We start from the raw sequence: 14,140 nt of genomic DNA, 5'->3' as shown, positions 1-14,140 counted from the left end.
CGCTGTTTCATTATTACACTCGTGTTTACCACCCTGGTGTATGACGTCATGAGGACATGATCTATTGTATGCTGAACCTCTCCCGCTCCTCTGTCTAGTTTCACAAAATCGGTCCGTTGAAGATGACATGTGACCCTGTATCAGGAAACCAACAAAAATTCTCCAGGAGGCATATCTATATGAGGATAGCTTCTGAAAAGGGAAATATCATTACTCAGGGAAATATCATCATCGAAATACATGATTGGAAATCAAAACAAATAGGAATGAGAAAAGGGGATCCGAAAAATACGGTCTATTCTAGTGCAATGAGTCAACTTATGTCGACGATTGTGTGTGGACTAAGTTGACATTTAAAACTAAAAAGCAACTACAGGTATACAGATTGTCAGATAGACGTAGATCTCGGGGCACTCAGTTCAATAGTTTAGCATGATTCTATCAAAATATTAAAGGTACCGCTGACTGAAATATACAGTGGATTCCCGCTATAATTAAGTCCTCGGGACCGGCAGTTTCCTTTCGTTATATCGAAATTTCGTTGTAAACGAGTAAATAAAAAAATAACTAACATAGAGTGGATAATGTTGATGAAGTTTATTATAACCGTGTTCGACATAACGGGAGTGAACTGTAATCACCTACGTTTGCTCGATGGACTGAGAGAAAAGGATTTGCTGTATACCAAGCCCGCAACACGCTCTGAATTGAAACACACACTCACACACACACACACACACACACACACTCACATACACAAGTTGAGGAGTTTCTTGCTTTCCGTTCCTTTTTTAAGCATGGTCACTCCCCCCCTTAAGATATATTATAAAATTATATATATATATATATATATATATATATGTATATATATACATGTATATATATATATATATATATATATATATATTATATACTTTCACACTTTAACATATAAAACCACAACCTGCAAACCCAAATTTGTGTGTCGTTAATCACCTCTGTTGAGTTCTCATACGTGTTCTCTTGGTGACTGGTGGCGCCTCCAGATTTGTTGCCCGGATGTTGAGGCAAAACCCGACCTGCTGAATAAGTGTCGATACTGGTAGAGTGCAATGAAACAACACCGTCTGTTGAGCCTGGAGTTGAAGTGTTTAGAGGATTCAGCTGCGACTGCTCTTCACTTGAGTTGACATTTGACTGACCAGAAGCCTCTGGACGCCTATATGTATTACATTGGGTAAAATAAAGAGAAAAAAACGTTAAGAAGTAAATGGATACTGTCAAACTGGAGGAGATGTAATTATAGACCGCTTAAAAATAAAATAAAAACAAAAAAATATGAGGCATTATTACTACGTAACCATAGATTAGCTAAAATTGTTTAATACAAAAGTAAGTTTTAACTTTTTGTCGAAAGTTTTGATGTGATTAGAATGCCATCGAGATTTAGCTTTCCTCTTTTTATCTTCAGTTCAGATTTGTTTATTGTCATTTATCAGTATAATGTTACAAAACATCATCAAGAGAATGCACCGATAGGTAAAACAGTAAATTCTAGCTGACATATTTTCTCCCCTACAGTATTTAATACCTTGATTTACCTATCAGGATTTCTTAAACCGGTCTTCTCAAAGGTATGTTTATTCATTGTTCACCGTTGTATTGAAATGGCGGTGAGATTTTGCGAAATAGGTAACAAAAATATCATTATAATGACAAAATTACAAAATCAGAAATTCGGTTCTCGGCGACTTTAATCATATTTTCGTAATGACCCGTTACTAAATAAATAAACCACCCATTCTCTTTCCCCCATATAATAGTTTGTATTGAAAAAAAAGTCACCTTTTATTTTGATGTTTCCACCAAGCCATTATCATGGACAGTATGACAAGCACGGCGAAAACAACACCGAGAAGGGTTCCCAAGATGAACGTAGTAAAATTAATCCCATAAAGTTCGGTATCTGGTTCGGTATCTGGAAGATAAATCATTTAGTTATTCCATCGTCACCCTGAAAGTCAATGGAGGAAGAATTTGCTCTCGCGGGTTTGTTTGTTTGTTTGTTTGTTTGTTTCCCTCTCTCTCTTTTATGATGACTATAGGCAGAAACGACGTTTTTTTTTCATATAATCAGATCAAATTATCCTGAAGAGAAATACAGCATGTACAGTGAAGTTCTATTCCGTAAACTGGCAAGATTTTTCACGTTGCTGAATTATCGCAGTATACTAACATAAAAGAAATTAATTGTTTTCGCTGTTGACGAGGGACTGTTCAGATAGCATGAGATGAGAGACTTCAGAAAATCAGATTATTTGAAGTGTTGTACTCATAGAAGTTTACATACTTGACGGAAAGAGCATATGGGAATTATTACACAAATTCGTATGCAGATTCTGAAGTGATTACTGTAGTAGAAATGTTTATCACAATAGTCCCTAAGTCCCTGATTTGCATTAAGACAGAGCATTCAGACCTGACCAAACTGTTAACGAATAACACGTGAATAAGGGATTAACAAAATGTTCTGTAAATATTTACTTTACATATAGGCAGACGTAATGTACTTGATCGCTTTTGTAAGCCATATTCACGAATGGAGCTTTTTCAAGAAAATGCATTTTTGTTAGACCAACGCAAATGTGTTCTATGACAGTAGCGATACTACGGAGACCTGATAACGTCGCCAGACATTATTATGTTTTCTTCAGTCCCTGTTGAAAAAAAAAAAAACCACACACACATTACTACTTGCCGTTTCTTCATGGACAATGGGTATTCTGACTTTTGGATATCCATCGTCTTTCTGTCTGTCTTGCTTTACTGTCTGCGACTTTCTTCTTATAATGCGTTCATTGTTTAGATATGAACTCAACTCACAAACTTAAAAAAAAAAAGAACTGGGCAAAAGCTTTATTGATTCCAATGTTATTTTAGTATCAGACTTTTTTGTCATCACAAGGCAGTAGCACTTTCATACCTTGAATTCAAATTCAAATAAAATGATGTCGAATTTACCAGGAATAGTCACCTGTGGTTTGCTTTTGCCATAAAAACATGTTAACAAAAGGGTTACCCTAAAATGTAGATCAATTGCAGCAAAATAGTTTTGACGTAACTACTGCCAGTGAGAAGGGGAAAATGCAGTAAAAAAAAAAAACACTTGCTATATGGATTGAATCAATTACTAAACTCACGTGACGAAGAAGTTACAGTAACTGTTGTCTCTCCAAATGACGTCAGAACTTGAATAGTCGGTCTATGCCCTGTGCATTTTAATCAAAACACAGGCAACACTGACAGTATATACTTGTACATGTTGATGGGAAATCTCCTAATCAGTTTGTACTTTTTGTGACAGCACTTTTCTGTGCAATATTACAGTTTTCACACTTTCCAGATCGACAATACGTGCATGCATATACAGAACAATTCTTGTATCTGTCAGATATCAGACTTATTTGCATGGTGATCAAAGTACAACAGTAACTGTTCGTAATGTATAAGAGTGCTCACAAGGGAGAAGTCGGCATTTTATTGAATTCATGAGATTGTCTTTGTTTTCTAACATGTCTCAAATTAACCGTTGCAGTCAAATGAAATGATACTACATTAACGACAATTGAATTTCGAGGAAGATGAGCATTTTTTAATCAATATTTTCGATATTGATTGACATTATCTTTGACGTCATCTTTGCTGCTGTTGTCACGGTTTTTCAGAAGCGCTTAGAGGCTGGTCGAGATTGTGCTTCATGAGCATGTATTATTATCTATTATAGTTATCATAATCATAATCTTTAGGGCATTTGTTGTTACACAAAAATTTTGTTCATGCGGATATGATGAGGTATATAATTGCAAGCCTTGGTACTTACCATTAGACGTGTTTTGCATACGTTGTGTGGGCTTTATGCTGACGTTGACATCTTCCCACTCATCGTCTGTGAACAAAAGGCCCACACACAAAAATAGTTACAACCACATTAACAGAATTCGTCCCATAGCGTAGCATAAAATGTCACTCAGAAACTTCACGGACTTAAAATGCTGTCTTATTGAAACGTAGTGATGAAAGCGCTGTAGTAATCTGTCATGAATCGCTTGTTAATGTTAAAAATACATTTCATCTCTTTTTGTATGTTTTCTAATAAAGGCGGGAAAATATCCAGGGGCATTTTCAAAAACGCATCAGCCATTCTCATGAACATAAAAGACCGAGATAGACTAATCTTTTCTTATGTTAGGGTATCAGAATCTGTGCATTACGAGTTGTATGATTTTAAGTTAATAAGTCTTGAATGATACAAACGCATTTGAGTTACTTAGTTCAATTGTTCCATCAGGCGTGGAAGTATTAATTCAATGTCGTTACAACCATCTGTCATTGTTCCACACTAATTGATGAGAGATTGGTTTGAAATACTGTGGTTATCCGAGATTAGGCAAGATTATACTGTAGGATGTATTTGCACGTCACACCGTTAGTCTCCTTTCTGGCTTCACGGCAAGACGGAGTTGAAGTGTTCCAAACAGGGAAGTAGGTCGACCGCCCTGGTAGTCCCATACACTGCATTGTCGCACTCCCGTTCACGACGAACTCTCTGCCACAAGCGAGAGTTATCTTGGACCCGAAGCGTGTGATATTCGAGTCCCAAACACCATTAGGCACAATCCCCGGATGATCACAAAACCCAACGGAGACTTTCAAGGAATAAAGAAGGCAGGGTTTAAAGTGCCATAATCAATTATATAGTAATATATGTTATTATGCAATCTTAATAATAATCAAGGGAAATGTATAACAATATATCTTTTTCCTACAACATATTCACAATGAAGTACCCCCGGATCTCACATCAGAAAGACCAGCACACACACACACACACCACACACACACACACACACACACACACACACACACCACACCACACACTTTTATTACACGTTCAAGGGAAATTTATGACTCAATCTAATATTCCAAGCCATGTCTAGAATCACTAAGAAATATGAATAATATACTATAATATAATAATATATATAAACGAAGATAATTAAAAAAAACAGTGATAATCAATCATTGATCAGTGAACACCTGAAAAATAACTATATTAAAAGAATCGTGTATTATTTACAAGAAGGTTTGGAATAACTTGTTATTTCAATCAAAAGCAACTACGTGCAATAACAAACTACATTTTATGCCATCAGTGAGGACAAATTAGTGCTTTTATGATGATCATTGAAGAAGTAGCAAATACAGTAGCCACCAAAAAAAAAAAAAAAATATATATATATATATATATGTATATACTGAAGATCATTTTTGATAAGTTATACACATTTCGGAGTAATATGGACATTACATACTTCCGATACTCACGGATGAATGAATAAAATTGGTCGGATTCAAGCTGTGTCCTGAGAGGACATGTCCAATTGTGGGAAAAGCTTCCGCCAGAAAGGGCTGTTGTATACACTTCCGACTGGAAACACATGCATCCCTCTTGATGCATGACAGCAACGCTATAATTTACGGGGTATTGCAAACAGGTAGATATACACTCTTCGTCCGAATGAACGCCAAATCCAAAGTTAGAAACGGCCTGAAATTCATGTTCGTTATCCTTGTAGCATCCGAGAAATCCGGGTTCTACGCAGTTACAGAATATGATGATGAAAACCAGCAAGTGTGGCTTATATGATATCATACTTATAATTTTTCATGCAGGTGTCAATGACTTTAGATGATTAAAATAGAGATAGAAAACATACAGTCAATGGAAATAAAGATCATATTCAATTTAAGGGACAGGGAATCATCCAAGAAGTGGTATTTTGTAACTGCTTGCTGGCATAATGATAAGAGTTTTTTCTCAGTTAAAAAAAAAAATCAAGTTCATGACATGTGAAGATAAACGTGTTTGATTATATTGGGAAATATTTTTTTTTTTGGGGGGGTGGAATCATTTCTTCATTCAAGGAAATGTTTAACATACATAACAAGGGCAATTATTTAGATAATTTCAGGTATACATCGAAAGCTATATAAATCACAATTTAAAGAACATATAATACAGATGACATCCGTGAAAATTATGCACCGATTTCAACAATATAATATTTCACACTAACAATCATTATACAATTATATCAATTCCATAAACAAATATATATTCATACAATCATGCAGACTTTAAAACATTTAAAGGAGGATTAAACATTAAGGGTCTCCATGTGAGGTTTTCTTTCTTAAACAGAAATAATTCTGAAAATTGTGTCTATCTTTTCCTTCCAATATTTTGCAACATGAACTTTAATATAGTATTTAGTGGGGACCTGCGCACAGGGGGGTTCGAGTGTCAATGGTACTTTACAACTTGAATCTCTGGACGTAATCCTCTGAAAGTCATGAATATTGTGATTTTTTTTCGATCTTTTCGTTCTCTTTTTCAAAACAAGGGCCAAAAGTGTATTTCACAAGTCAAGGGTGTATATAATTATTAATGGATTCTGTATACGGTATGTCTTACCTCGGCATTTGAGCCTAACAGCTCTGTTTGAAGAACACTCGATGGTTGTCGATAAGCATTCATCCAAACGTAGAGATCCTGTGCATTGGTATCGAGGACAACTTACTGAGCTATTCAATAGTTTCTTAATTTAGAGCTCACGAATTATTAATGAAATTCTTGCGTAGAGTTGTTTTTATTGCAACTGATTGACAAATTGCCCTATAAGGTAAATCGACGTAAATATATGCACGGAATTAATCAGTTTTAGTAGTAGCCACGAAAGAAATCATGGGCATACATACTTGGGCAGGATTTGAAGTTACGACATTCTGATCACCGTACAGGCGTCTTATCCACTAGACCACCGAGCAAGTTAGAGCTGGTTGTATTCCTTATAACATGCAGCGGGTATTTATTAAAATCAATGATTTTTTTTTTTGTACGACTGATTGACACACATCGATGTGAATATCGTGGCTACTACTAAACACTGATTCATTAGGTGGTTATCAACGTTTATGTATAGGACGATCTGTCAGTCAGTTTTAAGAACTCACGATGTTGGTAGTAACAGTCAGCAAGAAATACCCCATGTAATGAAAAATTGTAATTCTGTTAACAGTAATAACCGAATAAGACGGGAATTTTAAAAGAAAAAAAGTCATGAGAATGAAAATAATTTGCACTTTTCAACCAATATTGAGTGATGAATTTACCATATGTTTTTAATCGAAATTATCTTGATCTTTCAGTGAGGTATTGTACACTCGAGTTATACTACGCATCGAGTATGAATTTCATTGCCTAATTCTGTAGTCACCGTTCGAACACGATAGGCGTTCAACCCTCCTCCCTGCTGCTGTATGCTTACTGGTCAAAATCTGACCAGAAAACTCCTTTGCCGCTGGAAAGCCGAGCTCTTTGCAGACCAGTTTTGCAGTTATGTTGCTAAATCCATCAAAGCAGACATAGTTGCCTGATCCGGTGACTAGTAGGCCGTCTAGGTGAGAGTGGCCGTCAATCAGCTTCACCGACGGTATTCCTTGAAGATTAATGAACAGTAGTTTCATGCTCTATTGCTTCTGTTTATTGGTATAGTATCAAAATGGAATGCTAAATTCAATCGTGGTATGAGTATTGAACGAACACAGTTGTATTAAATGAGCACGACGTAGGAGAATGATGATTACGCGTATTGTTTCAGAGAGTCATTGAATGAAATTCTCCCTACCATGCCTACTTTGACAAATGTTTTATTTACATCGATTCATCAAAATAGTAGTCATTGTCAATTCTATTTTTGATATAATCAAGACCGATGAACTTTACCCCTGGGAAGCTGTGCGTGTAACCTGATAATGCTAGTCGGAAATGAAAGAACACACTTATGAATATTATATTTATATAGTGTAATAGCTGAAGACTTATTTATGGTACGCAGAATGCCTATTGTCCAAATAGAATATCAACACAAAGAATGTCTTACAGAAAACTTTTTGCTAGGTCTCTAGATCTGTCAACAAAGCTATAATACAAAATTAATTCATGCAAATGACGGGTTTGTAAGTCACACTCTATTCTTACTGCATTCACTCTGCAAAGTAGCAAATAGATGCCTGAATACAAAACCTTGTCCCCTTTACGCGACTTGAATTTTATAAAACCTAGGAGGATCAAGAGAAGAAGTCCAACAGTCTAATTCCCTTTTGAACCCATGTCTATATGCAGGCATTAAAGTAAAAGTCGAAGTATGTTCCAAGTCGGATATATCTCACCCGGTGTCTAGGGCAATTACCCCCTTGGCACTTACCCCGGACCCTTCCCCTGACCCTAACCCCAATCCTAATCCTGAAGCTAATCCTAATCCTAACCCTAAACCCATACCCTAACCCTAATCTTTACTCTAACCTTATCACTAACCGGTATTTAGCGGGGGGGGGGGGGTAATTGCCCTCTATGGGAAATTGCCCTGATACGCCTCGGCCACCATTTCTCAATGGAAGACGCGTTTTAATGATGGGAATAACTTTTCGTCATCCCTTGGTATAAAAAATGAGCGACACACAATGGCATAAATACACGGGAATGCGCAAACAGAAATTGCCCAAAGATTGATGAAATGAATATAGACATTACTCGACTGGGCACTTCCGGGCAATTACTTAACATACTAATCTATAATGAACTGTACTTGGAGACTATGCCATATTAGTTTTATTTGTCGGAATTAAGCGGAAAAGGGATGAAATCGGTTTTCCAGGAGGTTGCACTTTCAAACATTCGTCTTTCACAACACACACAGCTTTGATCTATATTTTTGCGTATATTTCTGGACGTAATTTACTTTCGTATCATACGTTTTATCATAAAGGCGAAATCATATTTCAGTTAATGATTACTAAGCAACATATCTCCTACAATATTCTATAGAGTTCGAAATGAATCTTAATTGAGATTGCTCAGAAAGATGGTGGTTTCAAACCTCTGACATTAAAGGCATTTATAAGCATGACATTCATTTGAAATGCTCTTGTGCCTCTGTAGTAAACTAAGGGCTGCTTTAATAACTATTAGCCAGGTGGAGATCCAACCTCCTAGGTAAAACATTGAAAGAAACGTTTTCAAAGCCGTGAACACAGGCTGCTATTGTGGATTTATATTGAATAACATTTATATTGCAAGCAATTCATGAGAAATATCATTCTCTCTACAATAGTTTTCACTGAAGTAGGCACAGATAGGCCTACTATAAATGCATAAAGTCAACATTTGTTTAGTTCACGTAGCCACCGAGGAAGAACTTTACAAAAGGAAATAGCCACCTTGGCCACTGCTATGACGGTCTCAAATCCCTTCAAAGGACCAGGATATTGTGATAGAGTGTTTTTTGTTTTGTTTTTTGTTTTGTTTTTGCACAGAACACTGCGAACCCGAAGATTTCCGTCCTTCTTAACACACCCAATATACACAATTATTCCGAATACGCATTCCAGAGTGGGGGGGGGGGGGGGGGAATACTATCGTATCATTTGGATAAGTGGCAAAAACGACAAGACATTATTGTGTCTATCGACCTGTTCGGGTTGGGCCCTGTTTTCCATGTTAATATCTGTTTCGGCCATAACCGGGAAGCTACGGGATGCCTACCTATAGTTGATTTATGCACTTACGTAGCGATGCACCTAGATCACTGCGTACAAACTATCGAAAAATCTTTCCTTCTCTTTGTGGAATCTCACCAGTTCCTGCTGACATAAGTTACAGTGTTTGGATCCCTGTGTGTGTGTGTGTGTTTTTTTTTTTGAGCAAGTCTTTGGTGAGTAAAAGTTCATTGTCACACACACACACACACACACACACACAAACACAAAAGAGAAAGATCATGTTCAAAGAAAAGAATAAGAGAAAAGAGAAATTAATTACCGACAGTAGTGAAAATCATATATGCAGATTATATGGATATTCATATTTATATACTCATGCAAATAACACTATATCAATATGCAGTACTTACCCCCGTAACAAGTCACGTTGATCTTGAATTTAACTGGGTAGGTATATATACTGTATCCATAGCTTCACTCGATGGGTAAGAGATAAAGTGAAGGAAGGCTGGTTTTGACCGAAAATTAGGAAAGAAGTCTTCGTGTTTGATATTTCATCGATAATGTTGAATGCCAAGAATCGGTTGTTAATGGACTCCAAGGTAGAGACAATTCGCCGTCCAAGAGGTGCCAGTAGAACCCAGCTATTACTGTTTTTAACGCAGCTTCTGTCACACCATATCTCACGTTCTAGTGGCTTTCCCGAACAGTTAAAAGTAAATTCAGCTGGAGATTAAAAAACAACAACGCAATGACAAACATATCTTGTGGTATTTTGTTTTGTAAAAAAAAAAAGAGAGAAAAGCACTATGAAAATATTTATAGGAATACGGATATTCAGCAAAAGCTTTAAAACAATCTACCCTACGTTCTATTTCTAGTGGTTCATTCGTCTTTTTAGATGTTATAAAACAAAAATGATAGTAGACTTTAACCAGTGTATCTCCATGAAAATTGTAGTGCTTTTAGTACTTTGAATAAAATGTGAGGTATACATACCTGTCGTTTGTAAGTCTGGCGCAGAAGAATTCACGAAAGGACAGCAAAAGATGAAACAGGCAAGCCAGAACCAAGCGGACTGCATTTTTCTTTCCATTGCGAAAAAGCGATATGGAAAATCGATATCTGACTGTGGTAATTCTCTGACCAGTTCCAGCTCAACACAGAATACTAATGCCTAAACCAAGGCAGTCTAATTAAACTGCAAAATGAAGGTATATGCTAGAATTGTTGTGTTATTATCCTTCCCCTGTGTTGTAAGATGTAGAATCGAGCAGTGTCCACTTCTGGTTATTTTGTACCTGCTGATGACATTCAAAAAGTAAAATCAGTTTTGCTCACGTGAGGCTGCGCAACTGCACGACCACTCCCTGCGTTAACCTTTTGAAGTTGAATCGTGATATCTCTTCATGTTTCCAATGCCTTCAAGGAAGTAGTGCATTACTAAATGCAGTAACCACTTGAAAATGTCAATCAGATGTTCTCTTTTCATTACAACAGAAACTCCGTCCCTCGATAGATATGATTAGTTTTAATTACTTTTGTTTCTGCAATTTTTCTTCTTTATAGGGTAATAATGGCTCATTGTCCTTTAATAATCTGCATGCCTGACATCCACACTCTTCACTGCGTGTGATTCAAATCATCGTGCCAGATGTTAGTTTTGAACATCAAAGTAATTAATGTAGGGTGTTATGATCAGCATAACTTCGAGATGCTTGGGGTGATTAGAACGTCAAGATGATCTTCTTCCGACCTTCTCTCAAGGCATCTTGAAGAAAGAAAGGCACGTTTTAACACTTTTACCCCCTGTATGAAACTCAAATCTGTTAGGCAAGTGTGATTTAAAAACAGAAAGTTTCGATACAGTTGTTCATTTAAGGTCATCCCAAGAGAACGACACGCACGAGTTATACGACCCACGAGTTAAACATTGAAAGAAAGTTCACTGGTCATACAGCCCATGAACTCGACACTAGGCAAATAAGGCCCATGAGTCCGACACAAGGCAAACAAGGCCCGGGAGTTTGACTCTAGGCAAAAAGGCCCACGAGACATTCAAGTGAACGTTCAAAGAAGATTACAATTTGGCACAGATTTATAACCTGTGTTTATTCTAGAATGTAAAATTCATACGATGTCTGCGGTAATGCAAGCACTCTTGGATGAATTCGGGAAAATTCGGCGAAGGTTTTTCTGACGTCAAACAGAGCAAGGCCAGAGAATGCTGACAATGACTTTTGGTGAAGCGTTCGGGGCAGGTAAGTGCCTGAGAGACATGGAATTTTACCTTCTATTTGAAGATTATAATATGCTTACTATTGATGTTTTAAAAGCAGATCATTCAAATGAAAGATTCACTTTGGAAATGTTAGATTCACTTTGCATTGTCATGGCATTTGTTCCGGCTAGATACCAATTAAACGCTCACCATGGAAAACAGTTCCACCTTTGACATCGGACGTTTTCTTCTATCGCTCCTCACCTGTGGAACTTCATCCCATTTTTTTTCCCGTGAAATTGACATAGTAAAGCACTTCCAAACCTCACTCGAGACTCACATTTTGTTTAACCAGTCATTTAATTTCGAACTTTCTTGCAGGAGTCTGCGCCTTTGAATGTTTCTACAACAGATATTTGACACTATACAAAATCATCATCATCATCAGCCTGTGCATTATCTATAGGACGTAGTCTGCTCCTGTGTGCCGATTCCATTCAGTGACGTCACAAACATCAGGCGTATTTTGCGAGATTCTTAGGTTTTTCAAAATAGACAGGAGAATGGTATTCTCTTCGCTTTATGTTGCTTAAATCTTTTCCGTTTGGTCGGTAATTGTAATATCTGGAGCAGGCTTTAAAACTCTATTTGCAATTTCACGAAATGTTATTCATGTTTAATATCTTGGAATGGGCGGTTTAAGCCCTGTGATGTAATGAGTGTCGAGCTATAGTGAACTTTGGCTATCTAATGTTGGACTCGTGGACTGTGTTTGCCTAGTTAATGACTCATCGGCCTTAATTGCCTCGTGTAGTGTCGAGTTCATGGGCAGTTTGGCTCGTTAGGTCTATGACTCGTAGGCTATACGACTCGTGGGTGTCGAACTCATGACGTGCACCCGTGAATTTTCCTTTCCTTCGCAGAAAGCCTCATCATTGCCTATCAAGCCAAAGAACGAATTTCTTCTTTTTATCTGTTTGACATGAATTTGTGATATTTGTTATTATTTCAAGAATAACTCTACCTTTCAATCTTATGAATCAAAAGAATAAACGTTCATTAAAAGTATACAAAGCGGGGTCTCCGTTTGTTTGTTTGTTTGTTTGTTTTTTGGTCCGTTGTTTTCTTTCCCATTATCTAGTAACCCGATGTTTTTTTTTAAGTTTTTGATCATAAAATATTAACATCGACTAAACTGCAAATATCTAAGGATGTATAGTCACTATCAACTAAAAAACAACAGAATACCACGACTTAATTTTGGTTAACCTCAAAATGGCGATGATTGATTCAAACCCGGAAGTGGTTTACCACTGCAGGGACTTTTGAACTGAAGAAAACTATTATTCAGCAAAACTTTCTGTCAGGAAAATCATTGAATAATCAAACTTATCTTTTACGTGACCTCTACGACCAGGCATCCACTAGGGCGCGGACAAGACGCGGACAAGACCCGGAAAGCAAATTTAGTAATTTCGCACTCATTCGGCAGCCTCTTCGCACGTTCTTGAAAGAGTCCGTTCACTGTCTTAAACATGTCCGGGCGTTTCCGCACTTTCGGGAGAGAGAAAAAATCCGCGTCCAAATTTTGATCGTGTCCAACATTTGGACCCGGAAATGAACTTCCTGACACCTCCGGCAGCTTGTCGTGAGAACATCTTCAGGACATCCCGCCTGTCCGAACCCTTCCGCTCCTTCCGCAAACGCTCCTGAAAAAAAAAATCCCGCGGAGTGGGGAAGCTTCGCGAATGAAAGCGGAAGACAACCGGAATGTTTCAGGACAGCACGGTGCCGATGCGGATCTATATGCAAGTGTCCGGAGCCAATGCGGACATTTTGTGATCAAGACATGAAAGAGTCAACACGTTCCATGTTCGAAAGGATTTTGAAACTTAAGAAGATAGATCAATGCAGCATCATGTCAGTGAAACGCAAAAAGACCAATAAGGGAGGCGAGGTCCCCATGCTAGTCCCACAGCCAAATCTCTCTTCCACTGATTAGGAACAGGTAAATATCACATTTCCCAGACCCAATTTTAAATGAAGCAGAAGGCAGTGGATATTTTGCCAACAGTAACTAGGAAAAAGTGGAAGCAGCAATTTCGCGCTTTTCCTGAGCGATTCTAGGACATTCCTAAGACATACCTATGTTTGTCTGCAGTCAGTTCGCAGAGATTCCTAGGAATGTCCCAGCACAAGCCGATTCGCACATGTTTTCCGCGTCTGACGCGGACAGGATGTCGCAATGACAGAATTTTCTTCCGCAACCCTTCCTGGGCTTGTCCGCTCCCTAGTGGACGTCAGCCCAGGAAGCAATGA

At 37.6% G+C, this 14,140-nt stretch overlaps 1 protein-coding gene across 1 annotated transcript; it reads right to left on the bottom strand.

Annotated features, from left to right (window-relative positions):
• Positions 1-971: 971 nt before the first annotated feature.
• Positions 972-7,752, bottom strand: LOC139744672 (uncharacterized). Its single transcript, XM_071655099.1, has 6 exons — positions 7,317-7,752; positions 6,515-6,592; positions 5,365-5,634; positions 4,464-4,685; positions 3,860-3,925; positions 972-1,078 (listed from the first exon to the last, which is right to left on the bottom strand). Exons 1-6 carry the CDS (start codon positions 7,564-7,566, stop codon positions 972-974), a joined length of 993 nt encoding a protein of 330 aa, XP_071511200.1. The 5' UTR covers positions 7,567-7,752.
• Between the last annotated feature and the right edge of the window lie 6,388 nt (positions 7,753-14,140).

This window comes from Diadema antillarum, unplaced genomic scaffold, assembly GCF_040938485.1.
Source record: "Diadema antillarum isolate AM-2024a unplaced genomic scaffold, OU_Dant_1.0 scf00000035, whole genome shotgun sequence".
Taxonomy (NCBI): domain Eukaryota; kingdom Metazoa; phylum Echinodermata; class Echinoidea; order Diadematoida; family Diadematidae; genus Diadema; species Diadema antillarum.
This window is presented reverse-complemented; position numbering and strand designations above follow the sequence as displayed.